A 27,617-nucleotide genomic window follows, 5' to 3' on the forward strand; every position below is an offset into this window, starting at 1 on the left:
TCAGTGGCTGCCATATTATTGTAAGAGGTGTAATTACTGCTCAACCAAAAACGTGGCTTAAGAAACCGTATTGTCATGACTATAAAAAACTGTTGTAAACGTGCCACAGGAAGCTGTTTGCACTACTACCATTCCCACTGTGTGAGATAACAGGTCAAGTTTGGATCTCTGGAGGCATAAATTATAAGTCAAAATGTAAAATAGCCTTGCGGCTATTTCAGCCTTTCTTTTTTTTCTTTAGTACCTGCGGGCTTTCTGCTGTAAATGTGGCTCAACTTAGCAAATAATTAGAAGTCTGAATCTTAGTCTGAATCCGTTAGCATTTAGCGGACCACCGATGTCTTAAATTTGCTGTGTTTTACAACTTTAGAAGCACACACTAGCATATATCACACTTCTTAAAAAAATACCTTTAAGAATATTTCATTTTGGCCCAGCTTTTTGGCATTTATTAATGACAGAGTATTTAATTAGATCCTTGAGAAGCACTTCTGATGGGATTAAGAAAGTCTTAAGAGAAAAACAAAAGACTTCAGGACGTTTTGGTGGCGAGTGTACCAAACCTGTAAGTTCACCTACAGCTGACACTGTTTTGTTATAGGAGTTTTCCTCTGTTTAATGTCTTATCTATGAGTGTCACCTTCTGTCAATGAAACTGGATAATGTAAATAATTAAACAATAAATAAAAAAAAGATTAGAGAACCGCTGTCTGGTTCTTTGTGCTCATGTTGTGTAATGAAGCCGCTGGGATTCAACGTTTGCTGTTTTTCTTTTTTTTTTTTATTTGTTGAATATTAAGGCATAAATGGATACAATCATATGACTCTTCATCAAAATAGAATTTACAACTGTGACCTCTTTGGTTTCCATGATCAAAACAGTACATAAGGCACAGGGAGCTGTGTAACTGAGAGTGGGGTGCTGTGAGGATTGTTGGGTTCTTGTTAGTCAGAAGGCTCTCACCAATGATCTCGATTACACGAGTGAGCTCAGTTTTCTCGCACATTTAACAGAGTCTTGATTAGCAAAAATAATCTATTACGTCATGGCTAATCATCAGTCTTACAGCTGGGTAAAAAAAACAAAAAAAAAAAACAAACGCCAGCTGCACCTATACTACACAAAGAAACAAATGTACACAAGGAATCCCATCGACAAAAATGAAATTTAAACAAAGACGGCAGAAAGCCAAAGGCCTTGAATCAAAGAACACAGCTGGTGTGGTAATGTTTTCCTGAGTGTAGAGATCAGATAGATCCATAAATGAGGAAGAATGATTTATGAAATGAAGAGAATGATAGCGAATGTGAAGATTAAAAAGAAATGTTTCTTTTTTTGTAGTGGTCAGCTAGAAATAGGGAATATTCACAAACCATGACGTCGGATTAAGTACTTTAAGTAAATGTGAAATGATTAGCACCATTATTTTAGTGAACGTTTAAAATGTATTGAATGTTTAATGTGATTTCTCAGAGGAACCTCATACTGTCGCAGGCAGAAGCTCAGGCTGGAGTTGAACCTCCACCTTTATGAAATAAAAGGAAAGAACAGAAAAAACTGACAATTTTTCAAGTAGAAAAAAAAACCCTCCTGTGAGCTTAACACATGCAATAAGCAGTGTGACCAGCAGAGAGAAGCAAGTGCTCAGTGTTGCGGCTGGTGTCGCTTTCAGCTCCATCCTCAGAGCAGCGTGCGCAGGCTTCCCCATCACTCTAGTTCAGTCTAGTCTGATACATTCAGCCTGATAGTGAATAACTACTTTCAGTAACATACTGTGAATTTGCGGACAAATTACACAAACAACATCTCAGCTCGACATGTGGCCAAGATGTGCTGACGGCCAATTACATAAAGTACTACTGTTGTAAAGCCTCTGCCTCCTCAAAGCTTGAGAAAATTATGCACAGATGTTAGCAAGCATGGAGCATTTCTCCACGTGCTGGTAGTGCTAATCTTCTGTCCCTGCTCTCACTATCAGAGTCACAGATTTACCTTATGTCTCTTCTTATTGCTTTGCTGTAATCACAAATGAAGTAACGGAAAACAACAAGGTAAGGCCTATTTGTGTATTAGCACCACTGCCATAGGCAGACTTGTATTTGGCACATACTGCAAAATAACACGTTAACACAGAGGCAGGACAGTCCATCTCCACCATGTCTTACATTATACAAATCCTTTTCCCTTTAGCCCACTACACCAGCTTGACGTGCTGAAACATCTCCACCTGTGCGGAGTTTCGAGCTTCACAAAAAAAGGAAGCAGCTAAAGCAATAAGAACATGTTCTCCTCCTCCTGCATGTGGGAATAATAAGATGCAGACCTCTGCCTACAGGACCTGAAAACACGTGTAATGCTCCATCACTAAACTCAATAAAGCCAGTGCTCTGGACTGAATTAGCTGGTACATATTTGGCCTCTCGACACTGTGTCACCTCTCCCTCATATTCTTTTACAGAGAAGGAGTTCAATCCAGCATTATTTAAGAGCTGAGCATTGATCTAGTCTATGGATCCCAAGAAGAATGGGGAAGGGTGTATTTTTTCAGTCTTAATTACAAGATTTATGTGACTCAGAGCTCACCGAATTTTTTAACACAGTTTAAATAAAGACATATGAAACGTCACCCGAATAGTCCGGAAACAATAAGTCCATGCGGTCTGATACTTTAACAGCAATATTAGGCTTGCATATATGGCACAAACTTTAATGCTGCAATAAGCATTTTAAACAAAATGACACTCGTATCTAAATGCAAGCTCATGAGATGCACAACAGAGCTCAGAACTACTCTGATGTCCACCAGATAATATTATTTCTGATTAGCTTTGGTCAACCAACTCCACAGAAATATTTTAGCTTTACACGTGGCTTTGGAAGGGAGGTAATGTGCAGATGAGTATGCAGAATGAATAACCAAAACAGTAAAAAACAAAAGAAGATCTATACAGTGTAGGGTGTTAATTACAAAGACGTGACTTAACATCAAAAATATTGCTTAACAGAGGTTTACGTGATGAAAAATGCAAACTGCCGCCCTATTTTGTTTCCAGGATTGAAACACTGTGACACCTTCCCACTGTAATACTGTCAGCTGGGCTGTCCTGCAGCCTTCACTTCTTATACACTCTGAACGCATCGCGGCCGTCATCTGAATCCGAGGCCCTGGGATTCACAAGAACGCCACGATCTGATTCACCAAACGCTCCTCTGATGGTCACTGAGCACAGCCATGAGCAGGGAGAAAATTTGGTTTTGCACGCCTGTGCAATGTGCAAAATGCAAACAAGTTCTTCAGAGACACAAAGTTTGACGTAAGTATAAACTGCAGCAGAGCTACGCCCGCTCTGAACGGCTGCTGCACTGGCCTGGTTCATTTCAAACCTTCAGACGAACACGGCTGGAAATGAATAATTCAGACTAGAGTTGGAAAGGAATAAAATGAGGCAACTGTGTGGCATCAACGTGTGCCAGGAGGCTACAGCATGGACATGCTTTCAGGTTGGTGTGGATGTGGTTGTGAGTGCAAACCGGGCCCTCCCAGCACATCCATCTTGTGTTCTCTCCCAGCAGGTCCCAGGGAGCCTCCTCTCGCCAGCACCACCATTGTATCTCCTGACATGCCGGAAAACTCGAAGGCAAAAGTCCCGTAAAAAAGCATGATGATGATGCAGAACACCCATTCGAAGATGGCCGAGGCGTGTTGCAGGACGAAGCTCTCCTGACAGAAAAAAACACCACCTGAAACACACGGTTAAGGAAAACAGCAGCAAAGCAATGCGAGGACCTAAAGCTGAAATGCCCCAACAGGAAGCAGTCGTGGATACTTCCCTCCACTCACCTGCACGATGCAGATTAAACACTCAGTTTTTGTCCAGGTTAAGTAAACAAGACACATTGAGTTAATTAGTGAGCTTTACAAGTGCTCACATGTTGCCCATGAAGAGACAGGCCCAGGCTACAGCTACTGTATATCTGTACTGTAGGTCAGGCTAATATGTTTTTCCCACATGCACTGTAACTTCTCTAGATGGATATCAGCTGACAGAGATATTGGATCGGACTTAAGTCGGTCTTTAATCTTCCACCTCCTACTATGAAATATGCTGGAGTGTGCCAAGATTTCCTGCTGCGTGCTTCCAAAACTGTCTGAAGCAGACACGAGACTGGCGTTAATGCACTACATTAATATCTGGTAAAAAGGTCACTGTATCACGCAATTATAGAGTTAAAAACTCTTGCTGTTTTATGTCATTGCTAAAGAGATGCCAGGGACTAACTGCATGAAATAATAAATAAAAATATCTGATGAAAAGAGGTAAAAGGGGATGCTTAGTCCCTTAAGCTTCAGGGCAGCCATCTATAGAGGCTGGAAAGGATACTGAGCACCAAGGCTACGAAGGCCAGCAGGGTCATGCAGAGCCGGAGGTGGGCCAAGTTGTACTCCCCTTGGGTTTTGGCCAGTCGGTACGTCAGCGCTGACTGCAGGCACACAAACAGCATACTGGTGGGAAAGGCAATGCCTGCTCCGACATAGTGGAGAATTTTGGCATTATCCACCTGTGATATAAGGACAGAAAACAGGAAGAGAAGGTAAGGGAGCCATTTAAAGGGTTGACGCAAAGATATAACACTAAATAAAAACATCTAGTGACTGTGACGTGGGAAAATTCAGGAAGGGGCCCCATCACCCAGTTTCAGTAGTAGGTAAAACTCTGGTCGAAGCTTCTTACGATTCTTTAAGTAAAAAGGGAAAAGAAAAAAAGAAACACAAAAGGCAAGCATACAGGAGGCGACAGCAGCAAGAAACACGACAAAATGCCTCCTTTTCCCTGCTGGTCACAAGAACAACAAGAAACAATACACAAAAGAGCCGCTCAGGAGCATGTGACTACAGCTCCCACTGAAGGGTCCACACACACACACACACACACACACACACACACACACACACACACACACACACACACACACACACACACACACACACACACACACACACACACACACACACACACACACACACACAGCTCAGATGTACTGATCTGAGCAGATAAGAGATCTTGTGGTACATTAACTTGAGCTAGAGACACATTAAAGGACTAGACTGATTTACTCAGATAAAAAAACAATAGTTTCATGGTTAATGCCAGATGTATAAATCTGGCATTAACTATTTGTTATCATTGTCCAGGATCATTACAGCAATAGCCTCAAAGTTTGGTATTTAAGCCATTTGTCCATTGGCCTGGTTAGTACATGCTGAACATTCTTGTGTAGTAGGCTAATCCTTGAAGTGGCAACATAAGACTTGCATAAGAAAAGTTTTGAACAGTTGAGATCTGCTGTAAAGCTCTCCTGAGCCAGAATTTTGTATCTCACACAGTAAAATTAATCCAATTTCTTCAACTCTAGTGTGGCACCTTCACCTCTGGACACACAACAACCAATGCTTTGTTCTCCATCTTCTTCATTTTCTTCTGACTAATCTATTTTCCACGCTAGAGCTGCAAAAGTTTAATCAGTAAATCAGTATTGATAAGGATTCCGATCCAGTGTACTGTGAAGTGAAATAATGGTTTATGTTATTTAATGAGAAAATCACTTTGACTTTGTGACGGCACGTTTTTTTTATCATTTGGCAGGTTAATCACCTGGTGAAATACTGTAGGTGTTGGCTGCAGACTCAATTCATACACTGCACAGTGAGCTCTATTGATTGTGTGCATGTGTGTGAGTGAGTGTGTGCAGCCAGGAGTCCCAGATTCAATCACTAATACCTGTTTGTTTACGCCATCAACTGATCACTGCTAATCACAGCCAGGTAATGTATGCAGCTAATATATATAGGTGCAAAATTAGCAGATTGTGAGCACACTGAAGTGAGCAAAGTGTGGCAGTGAAAAGCAGTGTAACATCAAACAGGGAAAGCATAAGGAAGGAAATGAGAATAAAGAGAAGACTGGGCAGCACTTAAGAGCAACAGCTCTTATTATAGCTACACATATTTATCTGAAACCACTCTGACCTCCTGCCTTCATTAGTGAGTTTTCCGCAGCTAAATTCAGCACACTATTGAGCTGCACCTGTGATATTTCCCAAAGTAGCAGTCAGATCTTTTTACTGTTTCTTTTATGTTCCCATGCATAATCCTGAGGCATTGAGGAATGAGCAGTAATAGTGTTCAAAGGACTGAGGTAGATAAGCGCTGTGACGATGTTTCTGTGGGAACAAGCCTAACGTTGTTTTTTCTCTATTTTCATTTTCTGGAAACAGAACTAAATGAGATGAACTGAAACATACCGACTTTACCGACTCGCCTCCGTTGTGCAGGACATACACAATAGCTGTGAAAATCTGTAACTGAAAGTGGCACCACCACTGATTACAACAGCCCTTTCCACATCACCTGAAGACCAGAGCTTTTAGAAAAAAACAGAGAAGAATGAAACACCAACGTGTTTTAAGTAAGGAACTGGTGTGCAACTTCAGACAATGTTCCTGATTTGCGTGACATCTTCCAGCCAAATCCGATTGGAAATACCTTCAGTCAATATTCAGTGGGATAAGCAGTCCAACGAACTTTTCTACTCCTTTTTCTTTTTCTCTCTGTTTTCCTGACAGCTGCTTTCCATGCAGCTGTGTCACACTCAGGCACCTCTGTGTGGCAGTAATGTGCTTCTCCATCAACAATTCCTGTACTTCTCTTCCCAGATCATCAGATCGTTTGACGGGAAAAGCCCCCGTGGCTCCACCACACCACAGCTGTACTGCCAAAGGCTTATGTAACACACAAGTATGCGCTCAAGCAGTTGATGCGGCTGATTACGCTGCCATGTGTTGTGTTTCTTGCGCTTTCTTTGTTTCGATTTTGACTGTCAGAGTCCTGCTCTGCTCCCTCTTCTCTGAGTCAAACTTGTTTGTGGCGTTTGCCAGTGGATCCTGAGTACACGTGTTTTCGATGCTAAAAATGCGGGTTTGTGTAATGTCCGGAACGTCAAGAGAGGGCAGTGTGTGAGGCGGGCCGCAGGGATCAGGCTCGTGATTGGTTATAGATGGGGCATCTGTTACACACACCCTGTCTGCCTAGCTCCTCTCCATGCATGGCCAGACTTGATGACTCACTTCCCCCTGGCTCTTCTCATAAAATTCCTCCCTGTTCTGCAGAGTTCGAGCCTCATAGGAAAAGCGGGAAGAAGGTTAGGTTGACATTACTACACCCTCGCATGAACTGCCACATCTGCAAATCTGCTCCAATACGCACATACACAACTCTAGTAAGAGGAGTATGTAAAAAGAGCTGAGACTCTAACATGTCAAACAATCAAATTTAACCAAATAGTCACATCTGTAGAAATATTACACTCTAAGAAACTTCACTTTACTTCAACACAACCCAGATTTTCTTTCAAAACTTTTGCTCCACTCTTTACTCTGAATATAGCATCAAATGCCTTCTCCGTGGCTGCCTCTCTCTCTTTATTTTCCCATGAACTATTTCGGCCTTTTTAAAGCTGAAGAATTTCGGCAGCATGGTAACAAGATTTTGCAGTGATATCCAGCCCACGTATGCTGACTTTTAACCAAAAATGCAACAGTTGACATTATGCACACTTTCTTTGAAGCGGTTGCAACAATGTTACTGTCTAAACAGAGTTCTGTCCACGCAGCAAAGGTAGTACTAATACACATACACACACGCACTGTCTAGGCATCCAGCCAGAGCTCTAAATATTTAAACTTCAAGAAATTCTTTCCCAAAGAACAGAAGAAGGAATTCACGTTGGGTTTCTTCACATGAAGTTTTAGGACCAAAGAAATAGGATTATTGTGAACAGTTTTGTGCTGATGAAGGAAGAAGTTAACATTACAAACATTGAGGTGTGTTTAATCTCAAATAAAAGGATTGACAGAAAGAAGCAAAGAGAAAGACTCCTAAAAACAGCCAGGTTAAACAAAGACATGTTAAAGATTATACAGCAGATTATTTTCTTGGCTGTGTAAAAGAATTTACTAGAGATGAAGCCATGCCACATGATTTAGCAAAAAGAAATTACTCAATATATTAATGAAACAGGAACCAGAGATATTTTGACATTTTATCTGAACATCAAAGCATTTTTACAACCAGCTGGCATGTAGTTACTGGAGGCTGTGACCAATTTCACCCAGTAAAGAGTCTGCTGCACCAAAAAAACCTCCTTGAGATTGCTTCTGCTATTGCCCGCAACCTGCATGGAAGATGCCGACTTGTCTTCATATACCCGTCAATTACTCTAAGACCGGTAATGAAGCTATGAAAAATGTGACACTAACCCCACTTTTCACATGAAAAAGTGCAACACATTTTTGACTATAGCTTGACTAATAGCTGGTGAGTGTTTGAGGACAAGTTGGCAACTTTTCTTCAAACTATAAATAATTTTTTTTTTTTTTTAAACCTGTCCCGTTTGGTTCTTTTGCCATCAGAATTATTGTCTAAAGGCGAAGAAAGATGCCCAACGGATTTACTTTACCAAATGGACCATCCCAGCCTTGCCGTAATGGTCCATTTGATTTACCTTTTATTGTTTATTTTATTTTATTTTATTTTTTTTTTACTTGCTAGATACGGGACAGGGGAAAAGAAAAGGGAGAAAGAAAGAGGGGAAAAAAAAAAAACAGCGGAGAAGAGGGACGGGGATAAAGGGCAAAAAACAAAAACCAACAAAATAAGCAGACAAAAAATACATATATCGATCACCTGGATCACCTGTTGAGAAAGAAAAAAGAAAACAAGCAGAAGAAAACGAGAGTAATAGAATAAACAACATCACAATGATATATGGGAATATAACACTAAATACTTAATATTAAACATTATTGTGCAGCACGTAAGATCGACAGCGCACAGTGTGCTTTGAGGTAGGAGCCAAAAAGGGTGTAGTTTGTGTGTGTGAGCACCCGTGTGTACACCTGTGAGCATGAGCGCGCTTGTATTTAAAAGGTTCCTTAATGTAATGATCTGCTAGAGGGTGTGGGGGGCCACAGTCCCAATCCTCCAGGGCATGAAGCAAGTATGGAGGAGATCAAAACTCCAGACATCCAGAGGCCCCCAGAACACAAGAGACCAAGGAAGACCAACAGAGGGGCAGCTGCGCCACTGTCCCAGAAAGAGCTGAGGAGAGTCCCAGATGAGGGATCACTAAGCAGCCGCGGAGCAGAAGCCAGGGGGGGTTGCAGTGACGTGCCCGTGAGCTCCGCCGGCAGCCAGCTGTGCCTGAGTGACCGAGCCCCAGGCCGAGAGGCCGAGGGCACCCCACCCTCGAAGTGGCCCGAGCGAGCCCCAGGTTCCAGGCCCCGATAAGCAGCCACCAAGGAGTGAGCCGGTGTGTACCCGGACGCCCACCCCCGGACACAAAGAACCACCAACGCACCGATGTCTGAGGGCGTCTGCCACCGGCAGGGGAAGTGGTGGGGGGAGATAGGCCTCCAAACCTTGGAGGGCCTGAGATGTCCCCAGAGAGGTGGCGTCTGATACCCAACCTGACATATAGACACAGACATACAGGCACACTCAAATACAAACATCCATTTCCACCCTCATGCTCTCATAGGCAATTACTCCACACTCAACCAACGTGGAGACAGACATAAAGAGACGCTGTACACACAATCACACTCCCCAAGCGTACTCTAAGAACCGGGTCTAGGTACCCTTGCCCCTGGACGGGGAAACTGCACCCAGACCCAGGTGGTGTTACCCTTTTCCCTGCAGTGGGGAGAAGCAGACCCACCCGACTCCGCAGCAGCAGGGAGGCCCCACACACCAGACTAGTGCTGGGCGATATGACGATATATATCGTGTGGACGATAGAAAAGTGTCTATCGTGCCATTTGTCTTCTATCGTTTCTATCGTTTCTATCGTTTCTAACCCTAATTTAATAAATTATTACATAAAATATATCATTAACCCTTTACAACCGGTCGGAGCAGGCACACTCCGTTTTCCCTAACTATTTTTAAATCCCTGTAGAACTGGAACCACATAAGGTAGCGCAATAATTTTTTTTAGGAGTTGTACTTACATCTTATTCCATTAGCTTGTCCTAGGTCACGGTTTCCTTCCACATATAGTTTTGCAAAAATTGCATAAAAAGCACTTCCAGCAACAAAAACATAATATTCCAGAAACACGCTTTGCCGATCCGATCAGCTGTTCATAACACTTCCTAGTTGGAATATAAGTCAGCGCGAACTATCGCATGTCCGCCATTACCTGTCCGAAACCGGAAGTGACGTCATTTTCGCGGAAAATGTAGTTTTTTAGCTTCAAAGCCTATGTTGGTGTTTTTAAAAGTCATGTTTGACTTTATGCTTTTCTGTACCGTTTCTGGGATGCTTAGAAGTCAAATTACACTGTTGGAAATAGTTTATTTTAATGCACATGCTGTGTTTTTGCAAATTTGCATTTATTTATTTTCATTTTTCCTGTAGTATATAAAAATTTGTGCATCTCAAAAATAAAACTATTAAGACACTCAAAATAAATTTCTTGTGGTTGGAAACTATTTTGTGCAACTTTTTTGTATTTACAGTTTTGAGGGATAAGCCTCTTAAATTTCTAGAAACTAGAAATATATGTAAAAAAAGATTTTCAATTTTTTTGTAGTTTATTGCACTTTTTTGCAATTTAAGTAGTTACTATGGACTTAATGCATACATATTATTAAAATTTGGGCTATAACGGTTGCATTGTTGTATAGCAACTTGAAATGCTCCCACAAATGGCACTACAGCATGTAAAATGTAAAGATAACCTCTGGCAGACTTGGTTCTATGGTAGGTCTTAAAGGGTTAAATAGCCTGTGGCAAATATATTAGTGTTGTCTTCTCACTATACATGCTCTTAACTTTATGCAAGAGAAAATAAAGTATAAAAAAATGATATTTTTCGCAAAGAAACTCCATCTTGTGGTTTTGCGACATGGTGCTGCTTTACGTGCACCCGGATTTGCGACATGCTTTATGGTAACTCAAAACAAAGACTCTCCACTCGCTGTTTACAGACTGCATACTTTCCAGATGACCACAGGTCAGGTGGTATATCGTGATATATATCGTTATCGTGATATAAAATAATTCATATCGTGATAAATATTTTTTCCATATCGCCCAGCACTACACCAGACCCTAGTCGGACGGCCAACTCCTCCTCCTAGCCCCCCCGCTCCAGCAGGCCGCAGAGACCGGGGGTGTGAGAAGACTCCAAACCTCCCTCTACCCGCTCATATGTAGTGTTGATGTATATGTGTTCTAAGGTGCAATTAAAACCCAGGAGGGCATGGAGCTACCTGCCAGAGAGCAGCAGGTAAGCGCATAGCCCCTCCTGATAGCCCTCAATGTCTACGTGTATTTAAAATTGAGAGGTGGGCAACGACGCCAGGGGTGAGGTTGTACACCCTGATGGTAATTTGGAGTCCGTGTTGTGAGCCCACCCCCAAGATCCTATATGTATGTGTTATGAGAGTGTGAGTAATGTGAATGTCTAAGTTGTGAGATAAAATTGAGGCAGAGGCAGCCAGAAGGGGACAGAGGGGGGGGATGCCTCCTCTGCACCCTGGTGACACACCCCTACCCCAAGGCCCTGCATGTGTGGGTGATTGTGGTGGAGCGGGAAGAGGGAGGCAGCTGGAGATGGGGAGGGAAGAAAGGGAGGGGCAAGTGACCCCTCCCTGGGGCCAGCTCCCCCGCTGACCCCAGTAGGCACCCCCATACTCTGCAACCCGCCAGGGAAAGGGGGCCCAGGCCCATCCGGACCAGGGCCCAGTGCAGCAGCGCCGCCCGGCCCCACAGAGCCCGGGACAGCCCACCCGACCCCACTACAGAGAAAACTGCACCCACCCCATCATCCACTCATCTTCCAGACTACACAAGACAATAGACGCCCAGGCTGAGATCTTCCTCCACCTCTCCTATATCTCCCCCTCCTGCAGAGAGAATTCCTGAGGAGAGGAAAGCTCCTGCAAGATGTGACAACCTCCCCCACCAGTTGAAGAGTCCCCCAGGTGGCTCGATGCACTGGCGGCGCCCTGCGCCAGGACTGGGCCCCCATATACCCACCCGCCCACAACCCCAGCAACACACCAACCAGGACCCGAGCCCCCGAGGCCCGGCCAGGGCCCCAGCCCAGAGACGGAGCGCCCCCAGAACCTCACGCCCGTCCCGGACCCACCCAGGGGCAGCCAGGCTACCAGGTCAGTAACCCACGTCCGTCAGCACAGACCCTCCCCTAGCCCTGCTGCACGCAGCCACGAGGAAACCGTCACCTAAGAGCCAACAGAGCCCCTAATTGGCCATGACCGCTACCCCGGGTTGAGCCCCCCAAGGAAGATGCTCCTGGGGAACCCCCCGACGCCCTAAGCCTGTCCCTACCCCCACACCAATCACAACAGTGAAGGTGGGACCAAACTATGACCCCCCACCCCCACTAGGTGATGGAGCTGATCAAAGGAGCCCAGAGCAATTGATCTGATGTGGTGGCAGAGGCTGTATCAAGACTAATGTAATCTAATAGATAATTTCTATACTGGTTAGAATTAAGATTATTTTTATTTTTCCAGTTCATGAGGACTGTTTTCTTGGCTATGCATAGGGCAGTGAAAACCATGTGGGCTATATTCTTTTCTGAAGTGACATTATCTAAGCTGCCCAACAAACACACTAAAGGAGAAGTTGGAATGTTACATTTCAGACACTTCGATAAGTCTTCACATATCTCACGCCAAAACTTCTGAACTGGTAGACAGAACCAAAGAGCGTGGATATAATTGTCCGGTGAATTGGTTTGGCAGTGTGAGCAGTTGTTGGTAGACGTAAAGCCCATCTTGAACATCCGATGACCTGTATAGTGCACTCTAAGTAGTATTTTGTATTGAATTAATTGAAGACTGGGATTTCTAATTAAATGAAAGGTTTTTAAGCAAATCTGAGACCAGAAGTTTTGGTCTAAGTTAACTGATAAATCCGCTTCCCATTTTGCAATAGGAAGTGATATTGATTCATCTGTTTTAGAAAGCATTCTGTATATTTTGGATAGTAATTTGGGGGTTTTAAGAGTAAGAAATTGAACCACACTTGGTGGTGTTTGTAGTTCAACTTGACCCGGTTTAAATTTCTTGCAAAGAAATTTAAACTATAAATAATTGCAGCTACATTAGCGACCCAAGTAATTACAAGGACGCAGCAACCAATCGCCAACCAGTCAAGAAATACACTAGGTTGCCAGCCAGTCTCTAGGACTACACAACTGAGGCCTCAGTCTCTGAATACAATCTCTTTGGGTATCCATAAATCTTTGTCTTCATCAGCATTTACAGTGACCTCTCTGTGTTTTATTGTTAAATAAACTAGAAGACTGTACCTGGAAGTTGCCCACCATGATGAGTCCAGCACCACAGATCCAGCCCGTGCAAAGACTCGCCGTGTTCAGGACACAGTTTTGATGCTTCTCAATGACGTGGGCGTAGCGAAGCAGCACAATCACCATCACTAAAAGAAGGGAGATGAAAATCAGCTACACAATGTTAAAAAGTCACTGCATGCAAGAAATGGAGAAAAGGCATCATCTGGCTTTTTTTGGACGACTACCATACAAAAGTGCCTGGCTTCAATTTAACGCAAACACTCTCACACGTCACTTAGCCAAGAAATACATGAACTCCCTGAAAGCTATATTACAGGAAATCAGAGATGTTAAGCAGCTTCTCTGACTCAAAACTATGAGAAGCAGAAAATGGCGGGAAAGTGAGAAGGATATCTTGGTGGGGGTCGATCCAAACCTACATACGATTAAAAGGTGAAGGGGAAAGAAGTACAGTATATGGGACAGATGAGTGCCGATGTGCTAACAAGCTCTGACTGGGTGCATTGTTGGAGCACTGAGGAGCTGACCCCCATTTGGGTTCTCTTTGTTGGCTCCTCACGGCTGGTGCCTGATGAAGGCTGACTGGGCTTGGAGAAAGCGGTGAAAAGTGGAGGGTGGGAGAATTAGTGAGGACAAGGAGCCCCTCATGTCTTGACCTGACGCTTATATATTGTTCCAGGGACTAAAGTGTTATGTTAACTCTGTCACAGTGTCTGTGTAAGAGGCAGCTTTTCAGAGGGTCTGTGTCTGCCAAAAGCGAATACAAATGGAGACTGTGGTCATGGCTAGAAAAGAAAAACATTTCCACGTAGAGTCTTTACATTGATAGATTTTTCCTTCCTCTCTGAAGCTTTGTCTCCATGGTTTGTCTATGCCGTGACGTGTCTGGCTTTAAGTAGCGTCTCACTGAGCGGACACATTTTATAGCCCGGCCACAACCTCAGGATGAAGCAGTAGCAATTATTGATTCCAGGCCTGATCTTTTGTTTTAAAGCAACCTTTTCTTTGCAGCTGTTAAAAAAGTCAGCCATGCATATTTCACATCATTTTCTGATTTTGACAACAAAAGCAAAGCTTCCAGATGATAGTTGTTTCGCTCATGCTGAGGATAAATTACTGAAGGGAAACCACACCACAATTGCTGCAACACTAGGGTGAAAAATGAGTCACCAGCAAGATGCAAAGATAAAAAGATGATATTAAAAGAATGTTTTTCATTTTAAAAAAACCCACACAAAATAATACACTACTGCAACAGCCAAGTTACTCATGATTATAGTTATACTACATTTTAATAATGTTCTGCCCAAATGGAAAAAAAGATTTTAATAAAGGCCTTCAGCTTTTTGAGTGTTTGTTTTTTTTGCCGATCTTTTTCATAGTTACACATCCACAAAGCTTAGGTATGTATATGATTTATAGAGAGAGTTCAGCATCACATGTTGAGAAATTATGTCTTGCATAATTTCCTGTTAGAACAATAGTGCAAAGTTCCCACCGTTATGTTAACCATTCTGTTTTAATGTGATGTTTGGAGGGAGAATTAATTTTAAGTCCATCTGATCTGCAAAGTTTACTATGAGCTCACTGAAATGTTGCTATTAAATCTGATAATAAAAACATTTGTTTAAACCTTAAAGACAAACATTGGTACAAGCAAGACCAAGACATGGTTATGTAATGCTATTAAAAAAAAACTAATTAATGATTTATTTATGTTTTTATATTCACTAGCTCTAACTTGTGAGTGTGTACCTGTGTTTGTGCGAGCTTTCTTCTGTTTCTTCCTTCTGTACCCAAATCAACTCGGCAAAAGTGATTTCAGTTACAATCACGGAAAAACAAACAACTGTGTCTCCGGGCACGGAAACAGTCTGCTCATTGGCTCCTTTTTATAATGGAGAACATACTGTATTGCTGAAGGGAAAGGAAAGTCGACTGCAGCTTTTTCATTAGATTAAAGCGTCTCGTTCACCCTGCTGCAGACTGGCTGCTGGAGGATTCTTTTCTGTTTCAACTAAATGTGTGTTTCATCATAACAAATGAGCGTGTTTAAACTTGTTGGCATTTTGCAGTCATCCTGGAATGATGAAAGCTACGCCTGAAGGTTAAAGACAAGGACAAGCATCTTCTCTCTATAGGAAATCAGTGTTTCTTCTTCTATTCTGGGCACTTTTTTTTTTTGGTATCCTTGTCTGATGATGCATGTTTACTAAAGTCATGGCCTCCTCCAGCGTAAGGGCTTCATGTCCCATGCATAAGCACCACCTGGACTCGAAGGTCACAACAAGCTGCAGTGTGACAGCTTATTTTACCCAAGGATGCCATGCAACAGCACCTAACACTGTTCCAATACTTGGTTACCTTCCACAGAGCTGCCCTTTACAGGTTCATGCTGTTTTCTCTGAAGTCAGGAAGCCCAGTGCAGGAAGTAAAGTGCTCCCACAGACACTGACTCACACACTGCTTCTATCTTGCATGTAAACTTGCAACAAGGTGGACAATCTCTCATGCATACATAGCCCTGCACTTGTCTTTGCATTCACATACGCAGGGCTGAGTTAACACTAAAACTAATCGGCATTCATAAAGTGCTTAATACCCAGCTGCACTTGCACCTCACAGTAGCAAAAACCTTGCCACCCATACGAGGGGCTATATTTCAACCCAAACACAACATTTCACCGTCTCCCACAGAAGGTATGCAGACAGAGAATGCATGTATTGTCTTTAAAATGTTTTGTGTGTACACTGGCAGAAAAGTGGGAACTGAACTGAAAAGGAGAAAAAACAATTACAGGGCGATATAAAATTCTCCAAGTCCACGTTACTCCATTTGGAAGTGACACCTGCAGCCAACTATAGCAGACACAGCCTTCCAAGTAAAACATAAATCACTGAGCTACCAAGCTAAGCACGCAATATTTAAAATAGTCATCAGCTTAACATACTTATGCATAGACAAAAGAGGTAGCTTTATAAACAGTATTAACATACGCCATGCTCAGACTGATGGGATTGCAAAGGGAGGAAAAGCAGCTTTAATGCGGCCAAAAAGATTTGAAAATTAAACCTTCCAAACCTCACAGATTCACCCGAGTGGGTGAAAGTGCAACTGAGCTCAGTTAAAACAATGTGATGGATAATTTTGAATCAAATGCAGCAGCGACAGCAAGATTTTTTAACAAATGTTACATCACTTACAATAACATCAAGGTTGAGGGTCATTAAATCTCAATTTTTTATGTTGTTTTTAAAAAAGAATAGAAATGCAGAGAAGAGATATACATCTTAATAGGAATTATGCAGAATTTCAATTCCCAACTGTCATCAGCTCTCCAAAAAACACTTTAATGGATGAAGGTGGAGTGTTTCACTGAAATTACTTATTGAGCGGTCATATTAAATTCTCTTAATTAGAAATATAATCAGCTTACTGTCATGGAAAACAAAGAAAACAGCAAATATCAAAATTTGAAACATGTTGACATGCTAATTTTCCCACTTTCTTAAGTGATTCAGCTCAAATTATGTGTTCTAATGAAAACAAAATTGTTTCTTTTACTCGCTGTGTACTTTCTAAGACATCTTTTCTTTTGGTTGCTGTCACTGATGGTTTGGTGGGTGACTAACAATGAGCGCAAGAGAAACTTCATTCACAAGGAAGAGGAACTAAGAAATTTAGATGAAAACTGTTTAACAGTCACTGTACGCAGAAGTGGTGGAGGTAATCCTGCACCACACACCATTATTTCACACTTATGCTGCATACATATTATGAAAGAGTCATTCTACGTAAACATGTTTCAAACAAAAGTTACGACAGAGCTACATCTTAACTAAGCCAGATAAAAACCATTATCGTGATGAAGCAACAATGGTTGCAACATTTTCTCACTGCCACATAATTTAACTGTGAAATAAAACACAAAAATCAAAGGGCAGTGTTTAGCCAAGGTGTGTTTCTCTTACACCAATAATATTATGTACCGATTTTAAAGATTCTCAGTGGTTTTTTATGCATATAAAAAATGTGACCTCCCTCTAAAGGAAAATCATCACGACCAGGTTGCAAAAGATTACAAGTTTTTCAAAAGTGGGGTCTTATTTGCTCAAGCAAACAATATACTTTTCTTTATCAGATAATAGGAATACTTCTTTAACTATGTGTGCACCAGTTGTACTCAGGTGTGTATTCACCACCTAACGGGTCTGTTAAGAGCCTGGAAAAAGCCTGTACGTACACAAGGGCAGCTCCTGAAATGCAACCATCTGCCTCCTTTTTCAGCATTGTATACACATACAGTATACAATGCTGCAAAGTTCCTCCATTCTTGTCACAAGCAAAGACCAGAGCTACAATTTGCATCTCAAAAAGACAGTTTACAGTCCAGAGTCTCACAGGCAGACAGAAAAATAGCTGCTAGAGGCTTGGATAAAAACAAAGCACAGTAACTTTTTACACACAGCTAGAAAATTAACCACAGCTGGAAAACATTATCAAGATCGGGCCAGTCGGAGCCACCAGTGAACGGAGGGCAGTAGCACATGTAGAGACTCACAGAAAACATGCAGACCAGCAATTGGGAGCTCATTCTTTCTTTCAGACACAAGTGTTTTCTTTGCATTTGTGCTCAGACTTGTTCTGTATTACAGCTCATTTTTGCTTTCAGCTTCTCTCTTATTCACAGGGGGGGGGTCGCCACATTGGGCAGCTTCACATGTTTAATCTGATTGACTTTTACACCCTTCCTGAAACAACCCCAAAGGGATTTGTGTCAACTCCAGGAATCAAACCGGGGATCTTACCACTGTTAGGCAAACAAGCCCCTTCCTTTTTCTATTTCTACAATGGGAAATACAATGTGTCTACTTCAATAAATATGCTTATGTACATTCATATGTTGACCTGGCTGCCCTTCTTCTGGCATGTGTCTACGCCAGAGGTTTCCATTGTTGTGGCTAGAGGCAAAGACTAAGAATTAAGTGTATTATATTAATAAGTACCCAAGGGTCTGATTGCTTTCTTGTGAGGAGCAAACTATAACTAACTCAACTGCAGGTGTCGTGTTAGCTCCAGCTACAACAAATATGCTATCAAAATGTGACAATATATACTTAAAAGATGACATTCATTTAAATTATAGGCTATTTTCTGCAAGTGTGAATGCAGGTGTGTCTTGAAATCTTAGCTTGCTGGTTTACACAGTTAATATAAGCCAGTCTAATGTGTCCTGAGCCATGCCTTATGATGCCTTACCCATGAATGAGCCCGTGCTGCAGATAAGGCTGAAGAAGCAGCTCTCAGGAGGAAGAGTCCCACATTTACTGCAAGAAACAATTACAAGAAAACAATCAGAGCAATACCGCGAAACAATGCACCACTGCCTACACTCCAACCATCAACACATCCAGAGGTACTCTATGGCTGTTCCTCACATCCTGAAGTCAAGTGTTTGACTTTTCACCTACTGCTTGCTGCTTTTATTCTACGAATGGGAAATGTTTGTAGGAGGGAAAGCTCAGAGACAGTCAGCACTGGCTGTCTGTGCCCAGACTCCCATTGAAGCCAAAGCCCTCTCAGCTGACTCAAGTCATACACACATTCTTCACTACATGGATCAAAACGCACCATTCATTAGACTAAACAATTCTTTCATCTATGGATTGTTCGAAGGTCCGTTTTATTTTTACCCAACAGCGCGGCATTTAACACAGATTAAGAAAAATGCTTCTTCCACCTTCTCTGCTTCGACTGCTTAGCAACAACAGCACTGCTATATTAAAGATTAATTTTCTGTGTTAAACTGTAGCTGCACACTTGATTTGTAGTGGTGGTGGTGGTGGGGTCATTATCGTTGCATATTATCTTTTCTGTTTTTCCATTTTTTTTGCTTTGCTTTTTTGTTAAATGAAAGCCACTACAGCTATGTGGTCTTTGATGTTGAAAGCTGAGAGGGCCAAAAACCCAAACAAAGAAGCAGGAGTGTCTTGATTTCCTCTGGACTGTAAGCCGACTCCTCCGTGTGCGTATGTGTGTTTACATGCCTGAACGTAGGCCCGTGTTTTGCCTCCAAACTGCCACGGTGGCAGGCAGGATATTTCTGCCACAAGTTATTTTCAGAATGCACACACACACACTGCGCACACACACATACACAGAAGAAACGTCTCCTTCTCCTCACTCGCGTTTTTTCTTTTTAATTTTAACAATGTGCCAACAGGGGTCACGCAAAACAATGGGACAGTGTTCCTGTTCTGACTCAGCAGAAACAAAGGGGCAGAGAAGAGACAGACAGGAGGTACGACTCCATCTCACTGACCTGATGAGAGGTACATTGTCTAGTGTGCAGCACAAGGATGGCCCGCTCTGCAAATACAGCTCCTCCTCACATGACTGGTTATACAACCTGAAAGAAAAAACAACCAAACAAACACCAAACATGTGTGGCAGTGCAAAAGCAAATGTTAAAAAAATTGAGAAAAACTGCGTTTATTTTAGGCTGTGGACACATAGTGGAAAATAGCTAACAAAGCAAAGACATATTCCTGATTTTTTTCACTGGGTCTAGTAAAAATATATGAGAATCTGTATAATACAGTCTGTTGTTAAACCACAGTACAGTAACTGTATATTAAGCACCATTTTGTGCGATCACACCCAGGATTTCTTTTGTTTTTAGGGTTGGTGTGTCAAAGAGGCAGAAAACCACTGTGTCATCAAATGCTAGCTCTGCTTGTGGAGATTAACCTCAGCTTGTCCGAAACGAGCCCAGCATCCAGAGCAGCAAAGCACACGATCTGACAGCAACGACAAATTTTTCAGCATCACAGCTTTAGATTTGTGCTGATTTTCTAGATTAATATTCATCTCTGGCTCTGCTTTACAGTGCGTCTTTCTCCTACCTCCCTCCCCTCAACCACAACCGGTTGCAGCAGGTGCCTGCCCCTCCCTGAGCCTGGTTATGCTGGAGGTTTCTTCTTATTAAAAGGGAGTTTTTTCTTCCCACGGTCATCAAGTGCTTGCTCATGGGGGTTTGTCTGATTGTTGGGGTTTTCTCTGTATTATTGTAGGGTCTTTACTTTACAATATAAAGTGCCTTGCAGTAACTGTTGTTGTGACTTGTCGCTAAGTAAATAACATTGAACTGAACTGAACTGTGAGTGGATTTTAATGAGTCTCTCAAACGTTTTTCAGCCGACTGAGCAGGAAATTATTCTCACTGGCTCTTGTTGCAAAAGAGGTGCAAGGAAGGTTACAAAGGTCAAGACTGACTGTAGGGATCAGCAAAATACAGAATAGATGTCAACATACCAGTTTTCCACAGGGCAGACGTGCTGGTTGTAAAGGGCCATGGCATAGCTAAAAAGGAAAAGGAAATGATTAGCCAAAATCAAAGGGAACAGTTACTTTTTTTTTGGAAACGGTTATTTTATATTTTTAGCATAAACTGTAACTTTAAACTGACTCAATGAGCATTCATACGGCAAAAGCCGTTAGAGTGGTAGGAAAGAAAGAAACTTCTCATATGCAGCCTCAGAATAGGAAGTTTTTTTAGGTCATTGAATTCAAGTGAAAAGCAGAGGGGAGTTCAATGCAAAAGCCACAGCTAACATAATAACCCGACACTACTGTGACGCTAGGCTGTCAGGAGGTGAGACAGACCACAAAGGCAAGGAAACGTAATATCACAGTGAACATGAATCCTGAACAGATTTATGTAAAACCCACGTAGCCATCGACTGTTAAGCTCACTAAAAATGCTCACTTTTGCATACCTGTCATGTCTTTGCACTAGCATTTCTCGTGCGGTCGCTTATCTACAGTGATGATTTTATATAACTGAAAATGACCTACATATGACTTCAGGTCTTTTCATTTATTGAACTTTAAGGGTGACCTAAAATCCTGCACCTGCACCTGTTTAACTTTCAGGAACAGTTTAGCTGACTTTTCACCATTTCTTACCCTTTATCTGAAACTGCTGTATAAAGCACTTTGGGTGCTCATGTAGAGTAGAAAAGCACTATTAAAGAACCACTCCATTTACCATTTACCTCAGATGGCTCATTTTTGTCAAAGTGGTATGACTATGGTGAGGATACTGACCAGCCGCAGCCATACAGAGGTCAATAATCTAACATAAGTAACATAATATCTGTATATGTCAGCACTAAACACAAACACCAATGTTATATTGAATATATTGATCCATCCATTTTCTTCCGCTTGTCATCAATTCAGGGATGCAGGAGGAGATGTGAAAGGAGAAGCAGGGTAGACCCTGGACAGACCGCCAGTCTGTTGTGGGGCTACACAGACAGACAATCATTTGAACTGACATTCACACATGTGGGCAATTTAGAATCACCAATTAACCCAACTTCACTAACTGCATGCCTCTGGATTATATGAGGAAGTTGGAGGAGGTGTCAGAAGTACCCAAAGAGAATCTGCAAACTCCAAGCAGAAAGCTTGCTTTGAACCCAGGACCTTCTTCATGTGAGGCAACAGTGCTAACCATTTACTTATATATATATATATATATATATATATATATATATATATATATATATATATATATATATATATATATATATATATATATATATATATATATATATATATACACATATATATACACACATATATATATATATATATATCTTCTAATTAAGATTTTAAAATATTGAGACCAGTGCTGGCCACAAAAATCCTCTTTTGCACAGGCTACAGATAAACTCTATAACTGGAACATCTTCAGTCAGGCTGCAATGACCACTTGCATTATTATACCTGACATTGTGACCCTGCCTGGAAATACTTAAAACACATATTTTTCACATAACAAACCATTTTCAGCTAATGATACAGAGGCCACATTAAAGGGCCAGATGTCCAGCGTGTGGTTTTGAATGGATGAAGAAAATGCTATCTAACTGTGAGTCCTGTGATTAAGTCCTCACCACAAACATGTGCAGCTCAACTGTGTCTGCTCTGTTGCTCAAGTCCTACACAACTGCATATGCAGATAGGACGAATATGCAGATGCAAAAAGAAATTATGGGAAACTCAGGTTTCTGAGGTGTTTACATATCCCACATCATCTTTATTTTTACTTGTAACTACAGTATAATTTTGCAGCATCATTTTAGCCACATTTCTAGGTGGGCATTTCAGGAAGGACATGCAACAATCACATATAACCTTGTTATTCACACGCAATAGTAAAAACACTATTTGTAACAGCCAGAAAACCACAGGAAGACAGAGTCATACAGACAGAGTATCTTTCCTCATTTTTGCGTGCAGTCCTAGTTCAGCAAGAGGTTAAGCACCAATCAGGAATGTTTCCATGGCTGATAGTATCCTACTCACAGGCCAGTCTTTAAAGGACAGAGATATTTCCCAAAGACACAAGCAAGAAATCAGAAGCAAGACATATTTCACAATGTTAAAAATAGCGGTATTAAATTATTTCCACTACACAGTATCTGCTACAATTTCATGTGTCGACACAATATCAGATTCAGAAAACACGGGCTGTCCAACCTGAGCAGGTGGACAGTTTTTTTCTTGTGCAGGGTGTGCACAGCTATGTAGAACTTGGACACAGAGTGACACCCAGTATCATACATGGCAGTTCTGTCACCAGTGTCTGTTTACATCTTTGTCTTGGAAATTGCCAGCTAGCACCTCCTATCCAATGATCACATGCAAGTTAGGTGTGACTGTCCAAAAGGTCAAGATAACAGGCAAAAATATTAGTCTGCGCATAGCTATCATTACTATCAAAACAATGTGTCTATTAATTTCTAAAACATTAAAAAATAAGGGTAAATGAGGGCACCAGCTGTTGTTAGAAAAGAAGCGCCTGGAGTATCTGTTTTTAGTTAACTTTCAAGTGTGAAATTAATTCTGCTACCAGCTTTTTAACACTGCATTTGCTTAGTGAAATGCACAGCTGGTTTTGACTGCTGTAAAGGCTGTCAACACTTGGCTGGCTGGTTAGATGGGGGCAATAACCCTCTGGGATTTTTTCCATTGGTTGCATCTACTGTTCTCACGGATCTCTCACTGTAGATGAAAGTCAGCAAGCTACAACACACAAACAACTATGTAGGTCCGACCGGTTATTTCAAAATTGCAGGCCAAGATTTCAGCTAACAAACCAATGACTCATTTAGGTGTATTCCAGGTATACAGAACTGGAGAGACCACAGAGGGTTAAAGATACATCAATCACCGTGTAAAGAGCGCTGCTCTAGCACTGAGGAAATCCATCACTGTGAGTGAAAGAAAACTTCCAGTTTTTGATTATGATAAAGGAACAGAAACAAAAGTGCACCATGTCCTCCCTTTTATCTATTGCGTGTGTGATAAGACTTAAAAGTCTTGCTATGAATGCTACGATTTACTCGAGAATTTTTTCTCCGATGACACATTAACTTATGATTATCTTGCAAAGGAAAATGTGCCAATGTGTACCTTCAGGCGTAAATGACGGTGATAGACATTTAAGCCTTTCGAGAAACACAATAACAAACACACACCTTTCATTTTTGTCTGCTTCCATTTCCTATGTGCTGAACACTACAAATGGTACCAACAAGACAAAAACAAAAATCTAGAAAAAAAAAATAGAAAAATAAATCATTAGACCGCATTAGACAAATGCAGGAAAAAGAAAGCTTAGGTTCTTACATTTTCCTCTGATTTTGGGGGTGTATTTTATACATCTGACCAGCTTCTAAAGCTAGAACAGCATCTGCAGCTCTGGGGTGCTTCTAAATAAAGTGAACTTATTCAGCTGTAGCTGGAACTAAACCAGTGCTTTATGTGCTCAGCAGGGGCTAAGTAATAATAGGTTTGTTTATATAATTAGACCCCTATCAAAGCTCAGCAATGGCTGTAATTGCATGTGCCTTTAAGCAATGTTTAAGCGGAACAGACCCTGTTTTTTATTTAGGACCGTACAAGTCCTACATAAAGAAAGACTTCGATGGAAAAATCTTTTTTTGTTGGGGTTTTTTGTGTTTTTTTAACAATGAAAAGTCCCAAAAGCTCTACAAAAGTAACCTCAGAAAAATGTGTGAGCCAATAAACTATAGATAAATTTGGCAAGTACTAGTTAAACTCCCATTGCTTCTACAGCATGGTTACTGGATAACATAAAAGACACATACGCAAATACACTGACTGACTGATAAAAGTTGAGAAACAGAAGCCAAGACTTCTTGGTGGTCCAACTTGATACAGAAAACACTTGGCATGGGCGCCAGATGCTGAGTGAAAATTCTGCTTACGCTCTTTCCCACCCCTTTCCAGTATTTACCTTACTCCCACCCAGTCATCCACACTGGGAAGCAGGAGTTATGTAACATGCCACATTCTGTGACATTCCCCAAGTCTGAAAAAGACCCTTGACTGCTCTTAGAAACAAGGCGCCCTTGTCAAGGTAACGGGAAGGAAATGGGTGTAAAGGGGCTGGCAGTCTGCAGCTCTCAGCATCTTAACTCAGATCAGCTTTCTGCTCAGAAAAAAATGCCCAAACTAGACAGATTGGTTTTCACCTTCATGTCCTCAAATCAGCATGGAAACATTAAGCCGCTACACCTGGATACACACTACTGATTGGACTGTTGAGTAGCCACGCACACCACAACATTAATTGCCATATGGTCTCAAGTTTGGTGCTTGATTAGGCTGTTTAGTCTCCATGCAACTTATCAGTGATGCAGCACATAGCCTTGATTCAGAACTACAACAATTTGGAATTGGGCCATCTGTCTCTCTCCCCCCTGGGGTTTGCATTCCTTGTCCCAACGAAATAACAGAACAGAGAGAAGAGCCGTCAGCCCAAGTATAACCAGGAGGGTTTCTCTCCGGCACATCTGCTCAGATACTGTACTACAGATAATTAAGATTTACTGCAAACCTGCATGTCTGCTTTTTAGGAGAATGGTGATAATCCCGGATCATTACTGGAAAGAGTTAATCCACATGCAATTGCCATGGCTCCCAGGAATTCAGGGTAAATATGTAGTGCTGCGCTCCTGTAGGCAGGAGAGGAGGCTGGGGTATCGAAGAGTATTTTTATTACAACATGATTCCAATTCTTAATTTGTATTTTGTAATTTTTAAAGTTATGGACAGGGTATAGATCCAGATGTCAAACCTTAGAACATTTACATAGATTTTAAACTTTTCTGATGTCAAAAAAAGAAAGAAAGGGGAAAAAACAGAAATACTTACACAACCCATATCCCAGTGATGGTCAGGACAGGGAGGCTAACAGGTAGTATCACCCACAGAGACATCTTCCAGCACCTTTCTTCTTTTTCCTCTCCAGCCAGCTGAGCAATGTCTTCTCAAGTAGGATTAACATTTATCTGAGTGTGACTGACATGTGCACCGATTCATTTTCCTGAAGATGGAGGACGGTAGATGGGACAGTGGCAGGACAGATGTCTCTTTTCAGCTAGTGAATGAGAGGATCGATAGATTTGTTCCGTGAGGTTGATTAGGAGCATTCACCTACTCATCAGCATTAAATGATTAAGTAAACTATCAATAACAAGCTATTAGTGACCACAAATTAATTTAATTTGCATCGATCAGCAGGTTGCATTACCTTACATAAACCTGCTTTCGTAAAGCTTTAGTTTTCTGCTTTTCTTAAATGTTCAACAACATTTTATAAGTTTTTTTTTTTGGGGGGGGGGGGGGGGGGGTTGTTCGGGGTGGACACATTAATCGCTTACACTTCAAATGCGACGGTTTTCTGTCCACTTTCATGTTTCTAGCTAGCAACAACAAGCATCAAAGGTAAATCTGTGACAACTCACATTCTGCCTCCTTGTAAGCTAGCAAATGCAGATTTTTTTTCTTTTTAGGAAAATGAAAACTTTGAGTACGCCGGCGTGTCCTCCACAACTCTGGCACCCCCACCCCCCCCAAAAAAACTATCACGACTTAGCTTTAATTTTACTTGAGTATGTAGATTTATCCAGAGCAGATGGGACCTCGGTTAGCCGTGTTCGCGTTGAAATGAGTGGGGGGAAGGCTGGCTTCACAGCAGCCAGTCCCGCTGTATTGCAGCCGCCACGAGTATCCAGCTGTTTGTCTCCGCCCACATTTGGTTACGCACGTGTGGGCGGGATAGCGCGGAGGAAGCTCAAGAAGACAAGTTTGTCCTACCGTATTTGGACAAAGTTTTAAATTATAAAATAGCCATTACATCCACACCATGTTGTAATTTGAATATTACTGTTTTAAATCAGTTCCTTTCACCGTGAGACCCTGAGAGTAGGTCTACTACACTTGGAACCTGTCCGTTTCCTAGCAACGAAACTGTTTCGCTGTTAACGGTAGGAAGAGAGGGTACGGCCAGAATAGAGGGCTCTGGGTACAACCTGGAAGCTTTCGCATTTGCTTCTTTTTTGTGTGCATGTGTGTGTGTGTGTGTTTTTCTCGCGTGCCTTCTTATCTCATTGTAAAGATACTCGTCTTCGTCATTACGTAAGCACCGTGTAACTCTCTGTTTATATACAACATGTGTGAATGAGCGTGAGACACCGAGCCCCTTAAACAAAACTTGTTTCTGCTGCCCTCTGCAGCTTTAACGAATTAATATCTTCATTTGTCAGCTATAAATAATCTGTGGCGGGTCCTTCTGTGAAAAAATCAATTACGAATCAGCATATTTAATAAAATATGCAAAACCTTTTCCCCCATTCTTTTCTGATCAGTTCCTATAACTTCATTAGTACAAAAGATAGACACATGGAATTTGTCAGGGCCAAAAAACATATCAAAGCTCCGTTAAAAACAGCAGACAAATCCTTTTTACACCGTCTCCACGTATCTTTCCATCTAAAGCAGTAATCATGTAATATATTCATATAATGTGATATCATAGTTTAGATTGCAAAAACTGCACCATTATAATGTCTATGACACAGAGTAAGAGAACCAGTGCCCTAAATGTTTTATCTGTTTTCTGATAATTCACTGGAGCTTTCCAGACTTATATGACCACTTGGAATAGATGGCTGGTCAAAATTTATCACAGCCAGTGGTTCAATCAGAGGTGTACAACACATGAGCAACATGTGAGAGCATGGATAGGACCAGCAGGAATGTAACATTTACTCATATACTTTACTTAGGTTTAATGTACTTGTAATATTTATTTTTGTCTGTATAT

The 27,617-nt window shown here is 41.6% G+C and overlaps 1 protein-coding gene across 2 annotated transcripts; it reads right to left on the bottom strand.

The window, feature by feature from the left end:
- Positions 1 to 793: 793 nt before the first annotated feature.
- On the bottom strand, positions 794 to 26,484 carry zgc:154058 (Transmembrane protein 150A-like). 2 transcript variants are annotated; one of them, XM_063491456.1, is made up of 8 exons: positions 26,400 to 26,484; positions 25,664 to 25,889; positions 20,723 to 20,770; positions 19,731 to 19,817; positions 18,668 to 18,735; positions 13,405 to 13,532; positions 4,384 to 4,561; positions 794 to 3,742 (listed from the first exon to the last, which is right to left on the bottom strand). In XM_063491456.1, the coding sequence occupies exons 2-8, from the start codon at positions 25,726 to 25,728 to the stop codon at positions 3,480 to 3,482; spliced, it is 837 nt and encodes a 278-aa protein (XP_063347526.1). In that variant the 5' UTR covers positions 25,729 to 25,889; positions 26,400 to 26,484; the 3' UTR covers positions 794 to 3,479. The 2 variants fall into 2 exon arrangements, with proteins under 2 accessions (XP_063347526.1, XP_063347525.1); XM_063491455.1 differs by lacking the exon at positions 26,400 to 26,484 and adding an exon at positions 26,257 to 26,388.
- Between the last annotated feature and the right edge of the window lie 1,133 nt (positions 26,485 to 27,617).

The sequence above is a fragment of the Pelmatolapia mariae genome, linkage group LG13, assembly GCF_036321145.2.
Source record: "Pelmatolapia mariae isolate MD_Pm_ZW linkage group LG13, Pm_UMD_F_2, whole genome shotgun sequence".
Lineage (NCBI taxonomy): Eukaryota > Metazoa > Chordata > Actinopteri > Cichliformes > Cichlidae > Pelmatolapia > Pelmatolapia mariae.

Bases quoted from the DNA above. Each gene is read 5' to 3' on its own strand.
- zgc:154058 (XM_063491456.1), bottom strand. From the start codon at position 25,728: ATGTCTCTGTGGGTGATACTACCTGTTAGCCTCCCTGTCCTGACCATC. The intron at 13,533-18,667 runs GTAAGGCATCAT...CCCTTCTTTTAG, and splicing joins CAGCACGGGCTCATTCATGG to TGATGGTGATTGTGCTGCTT. The intron at 4,562-13,404 runs GTACAGTCTTCT...CTTATATCACAG, and splicing joins TCATGGTGGGCAACTTCCAG to GTGGATAATGCCAAAATTCT.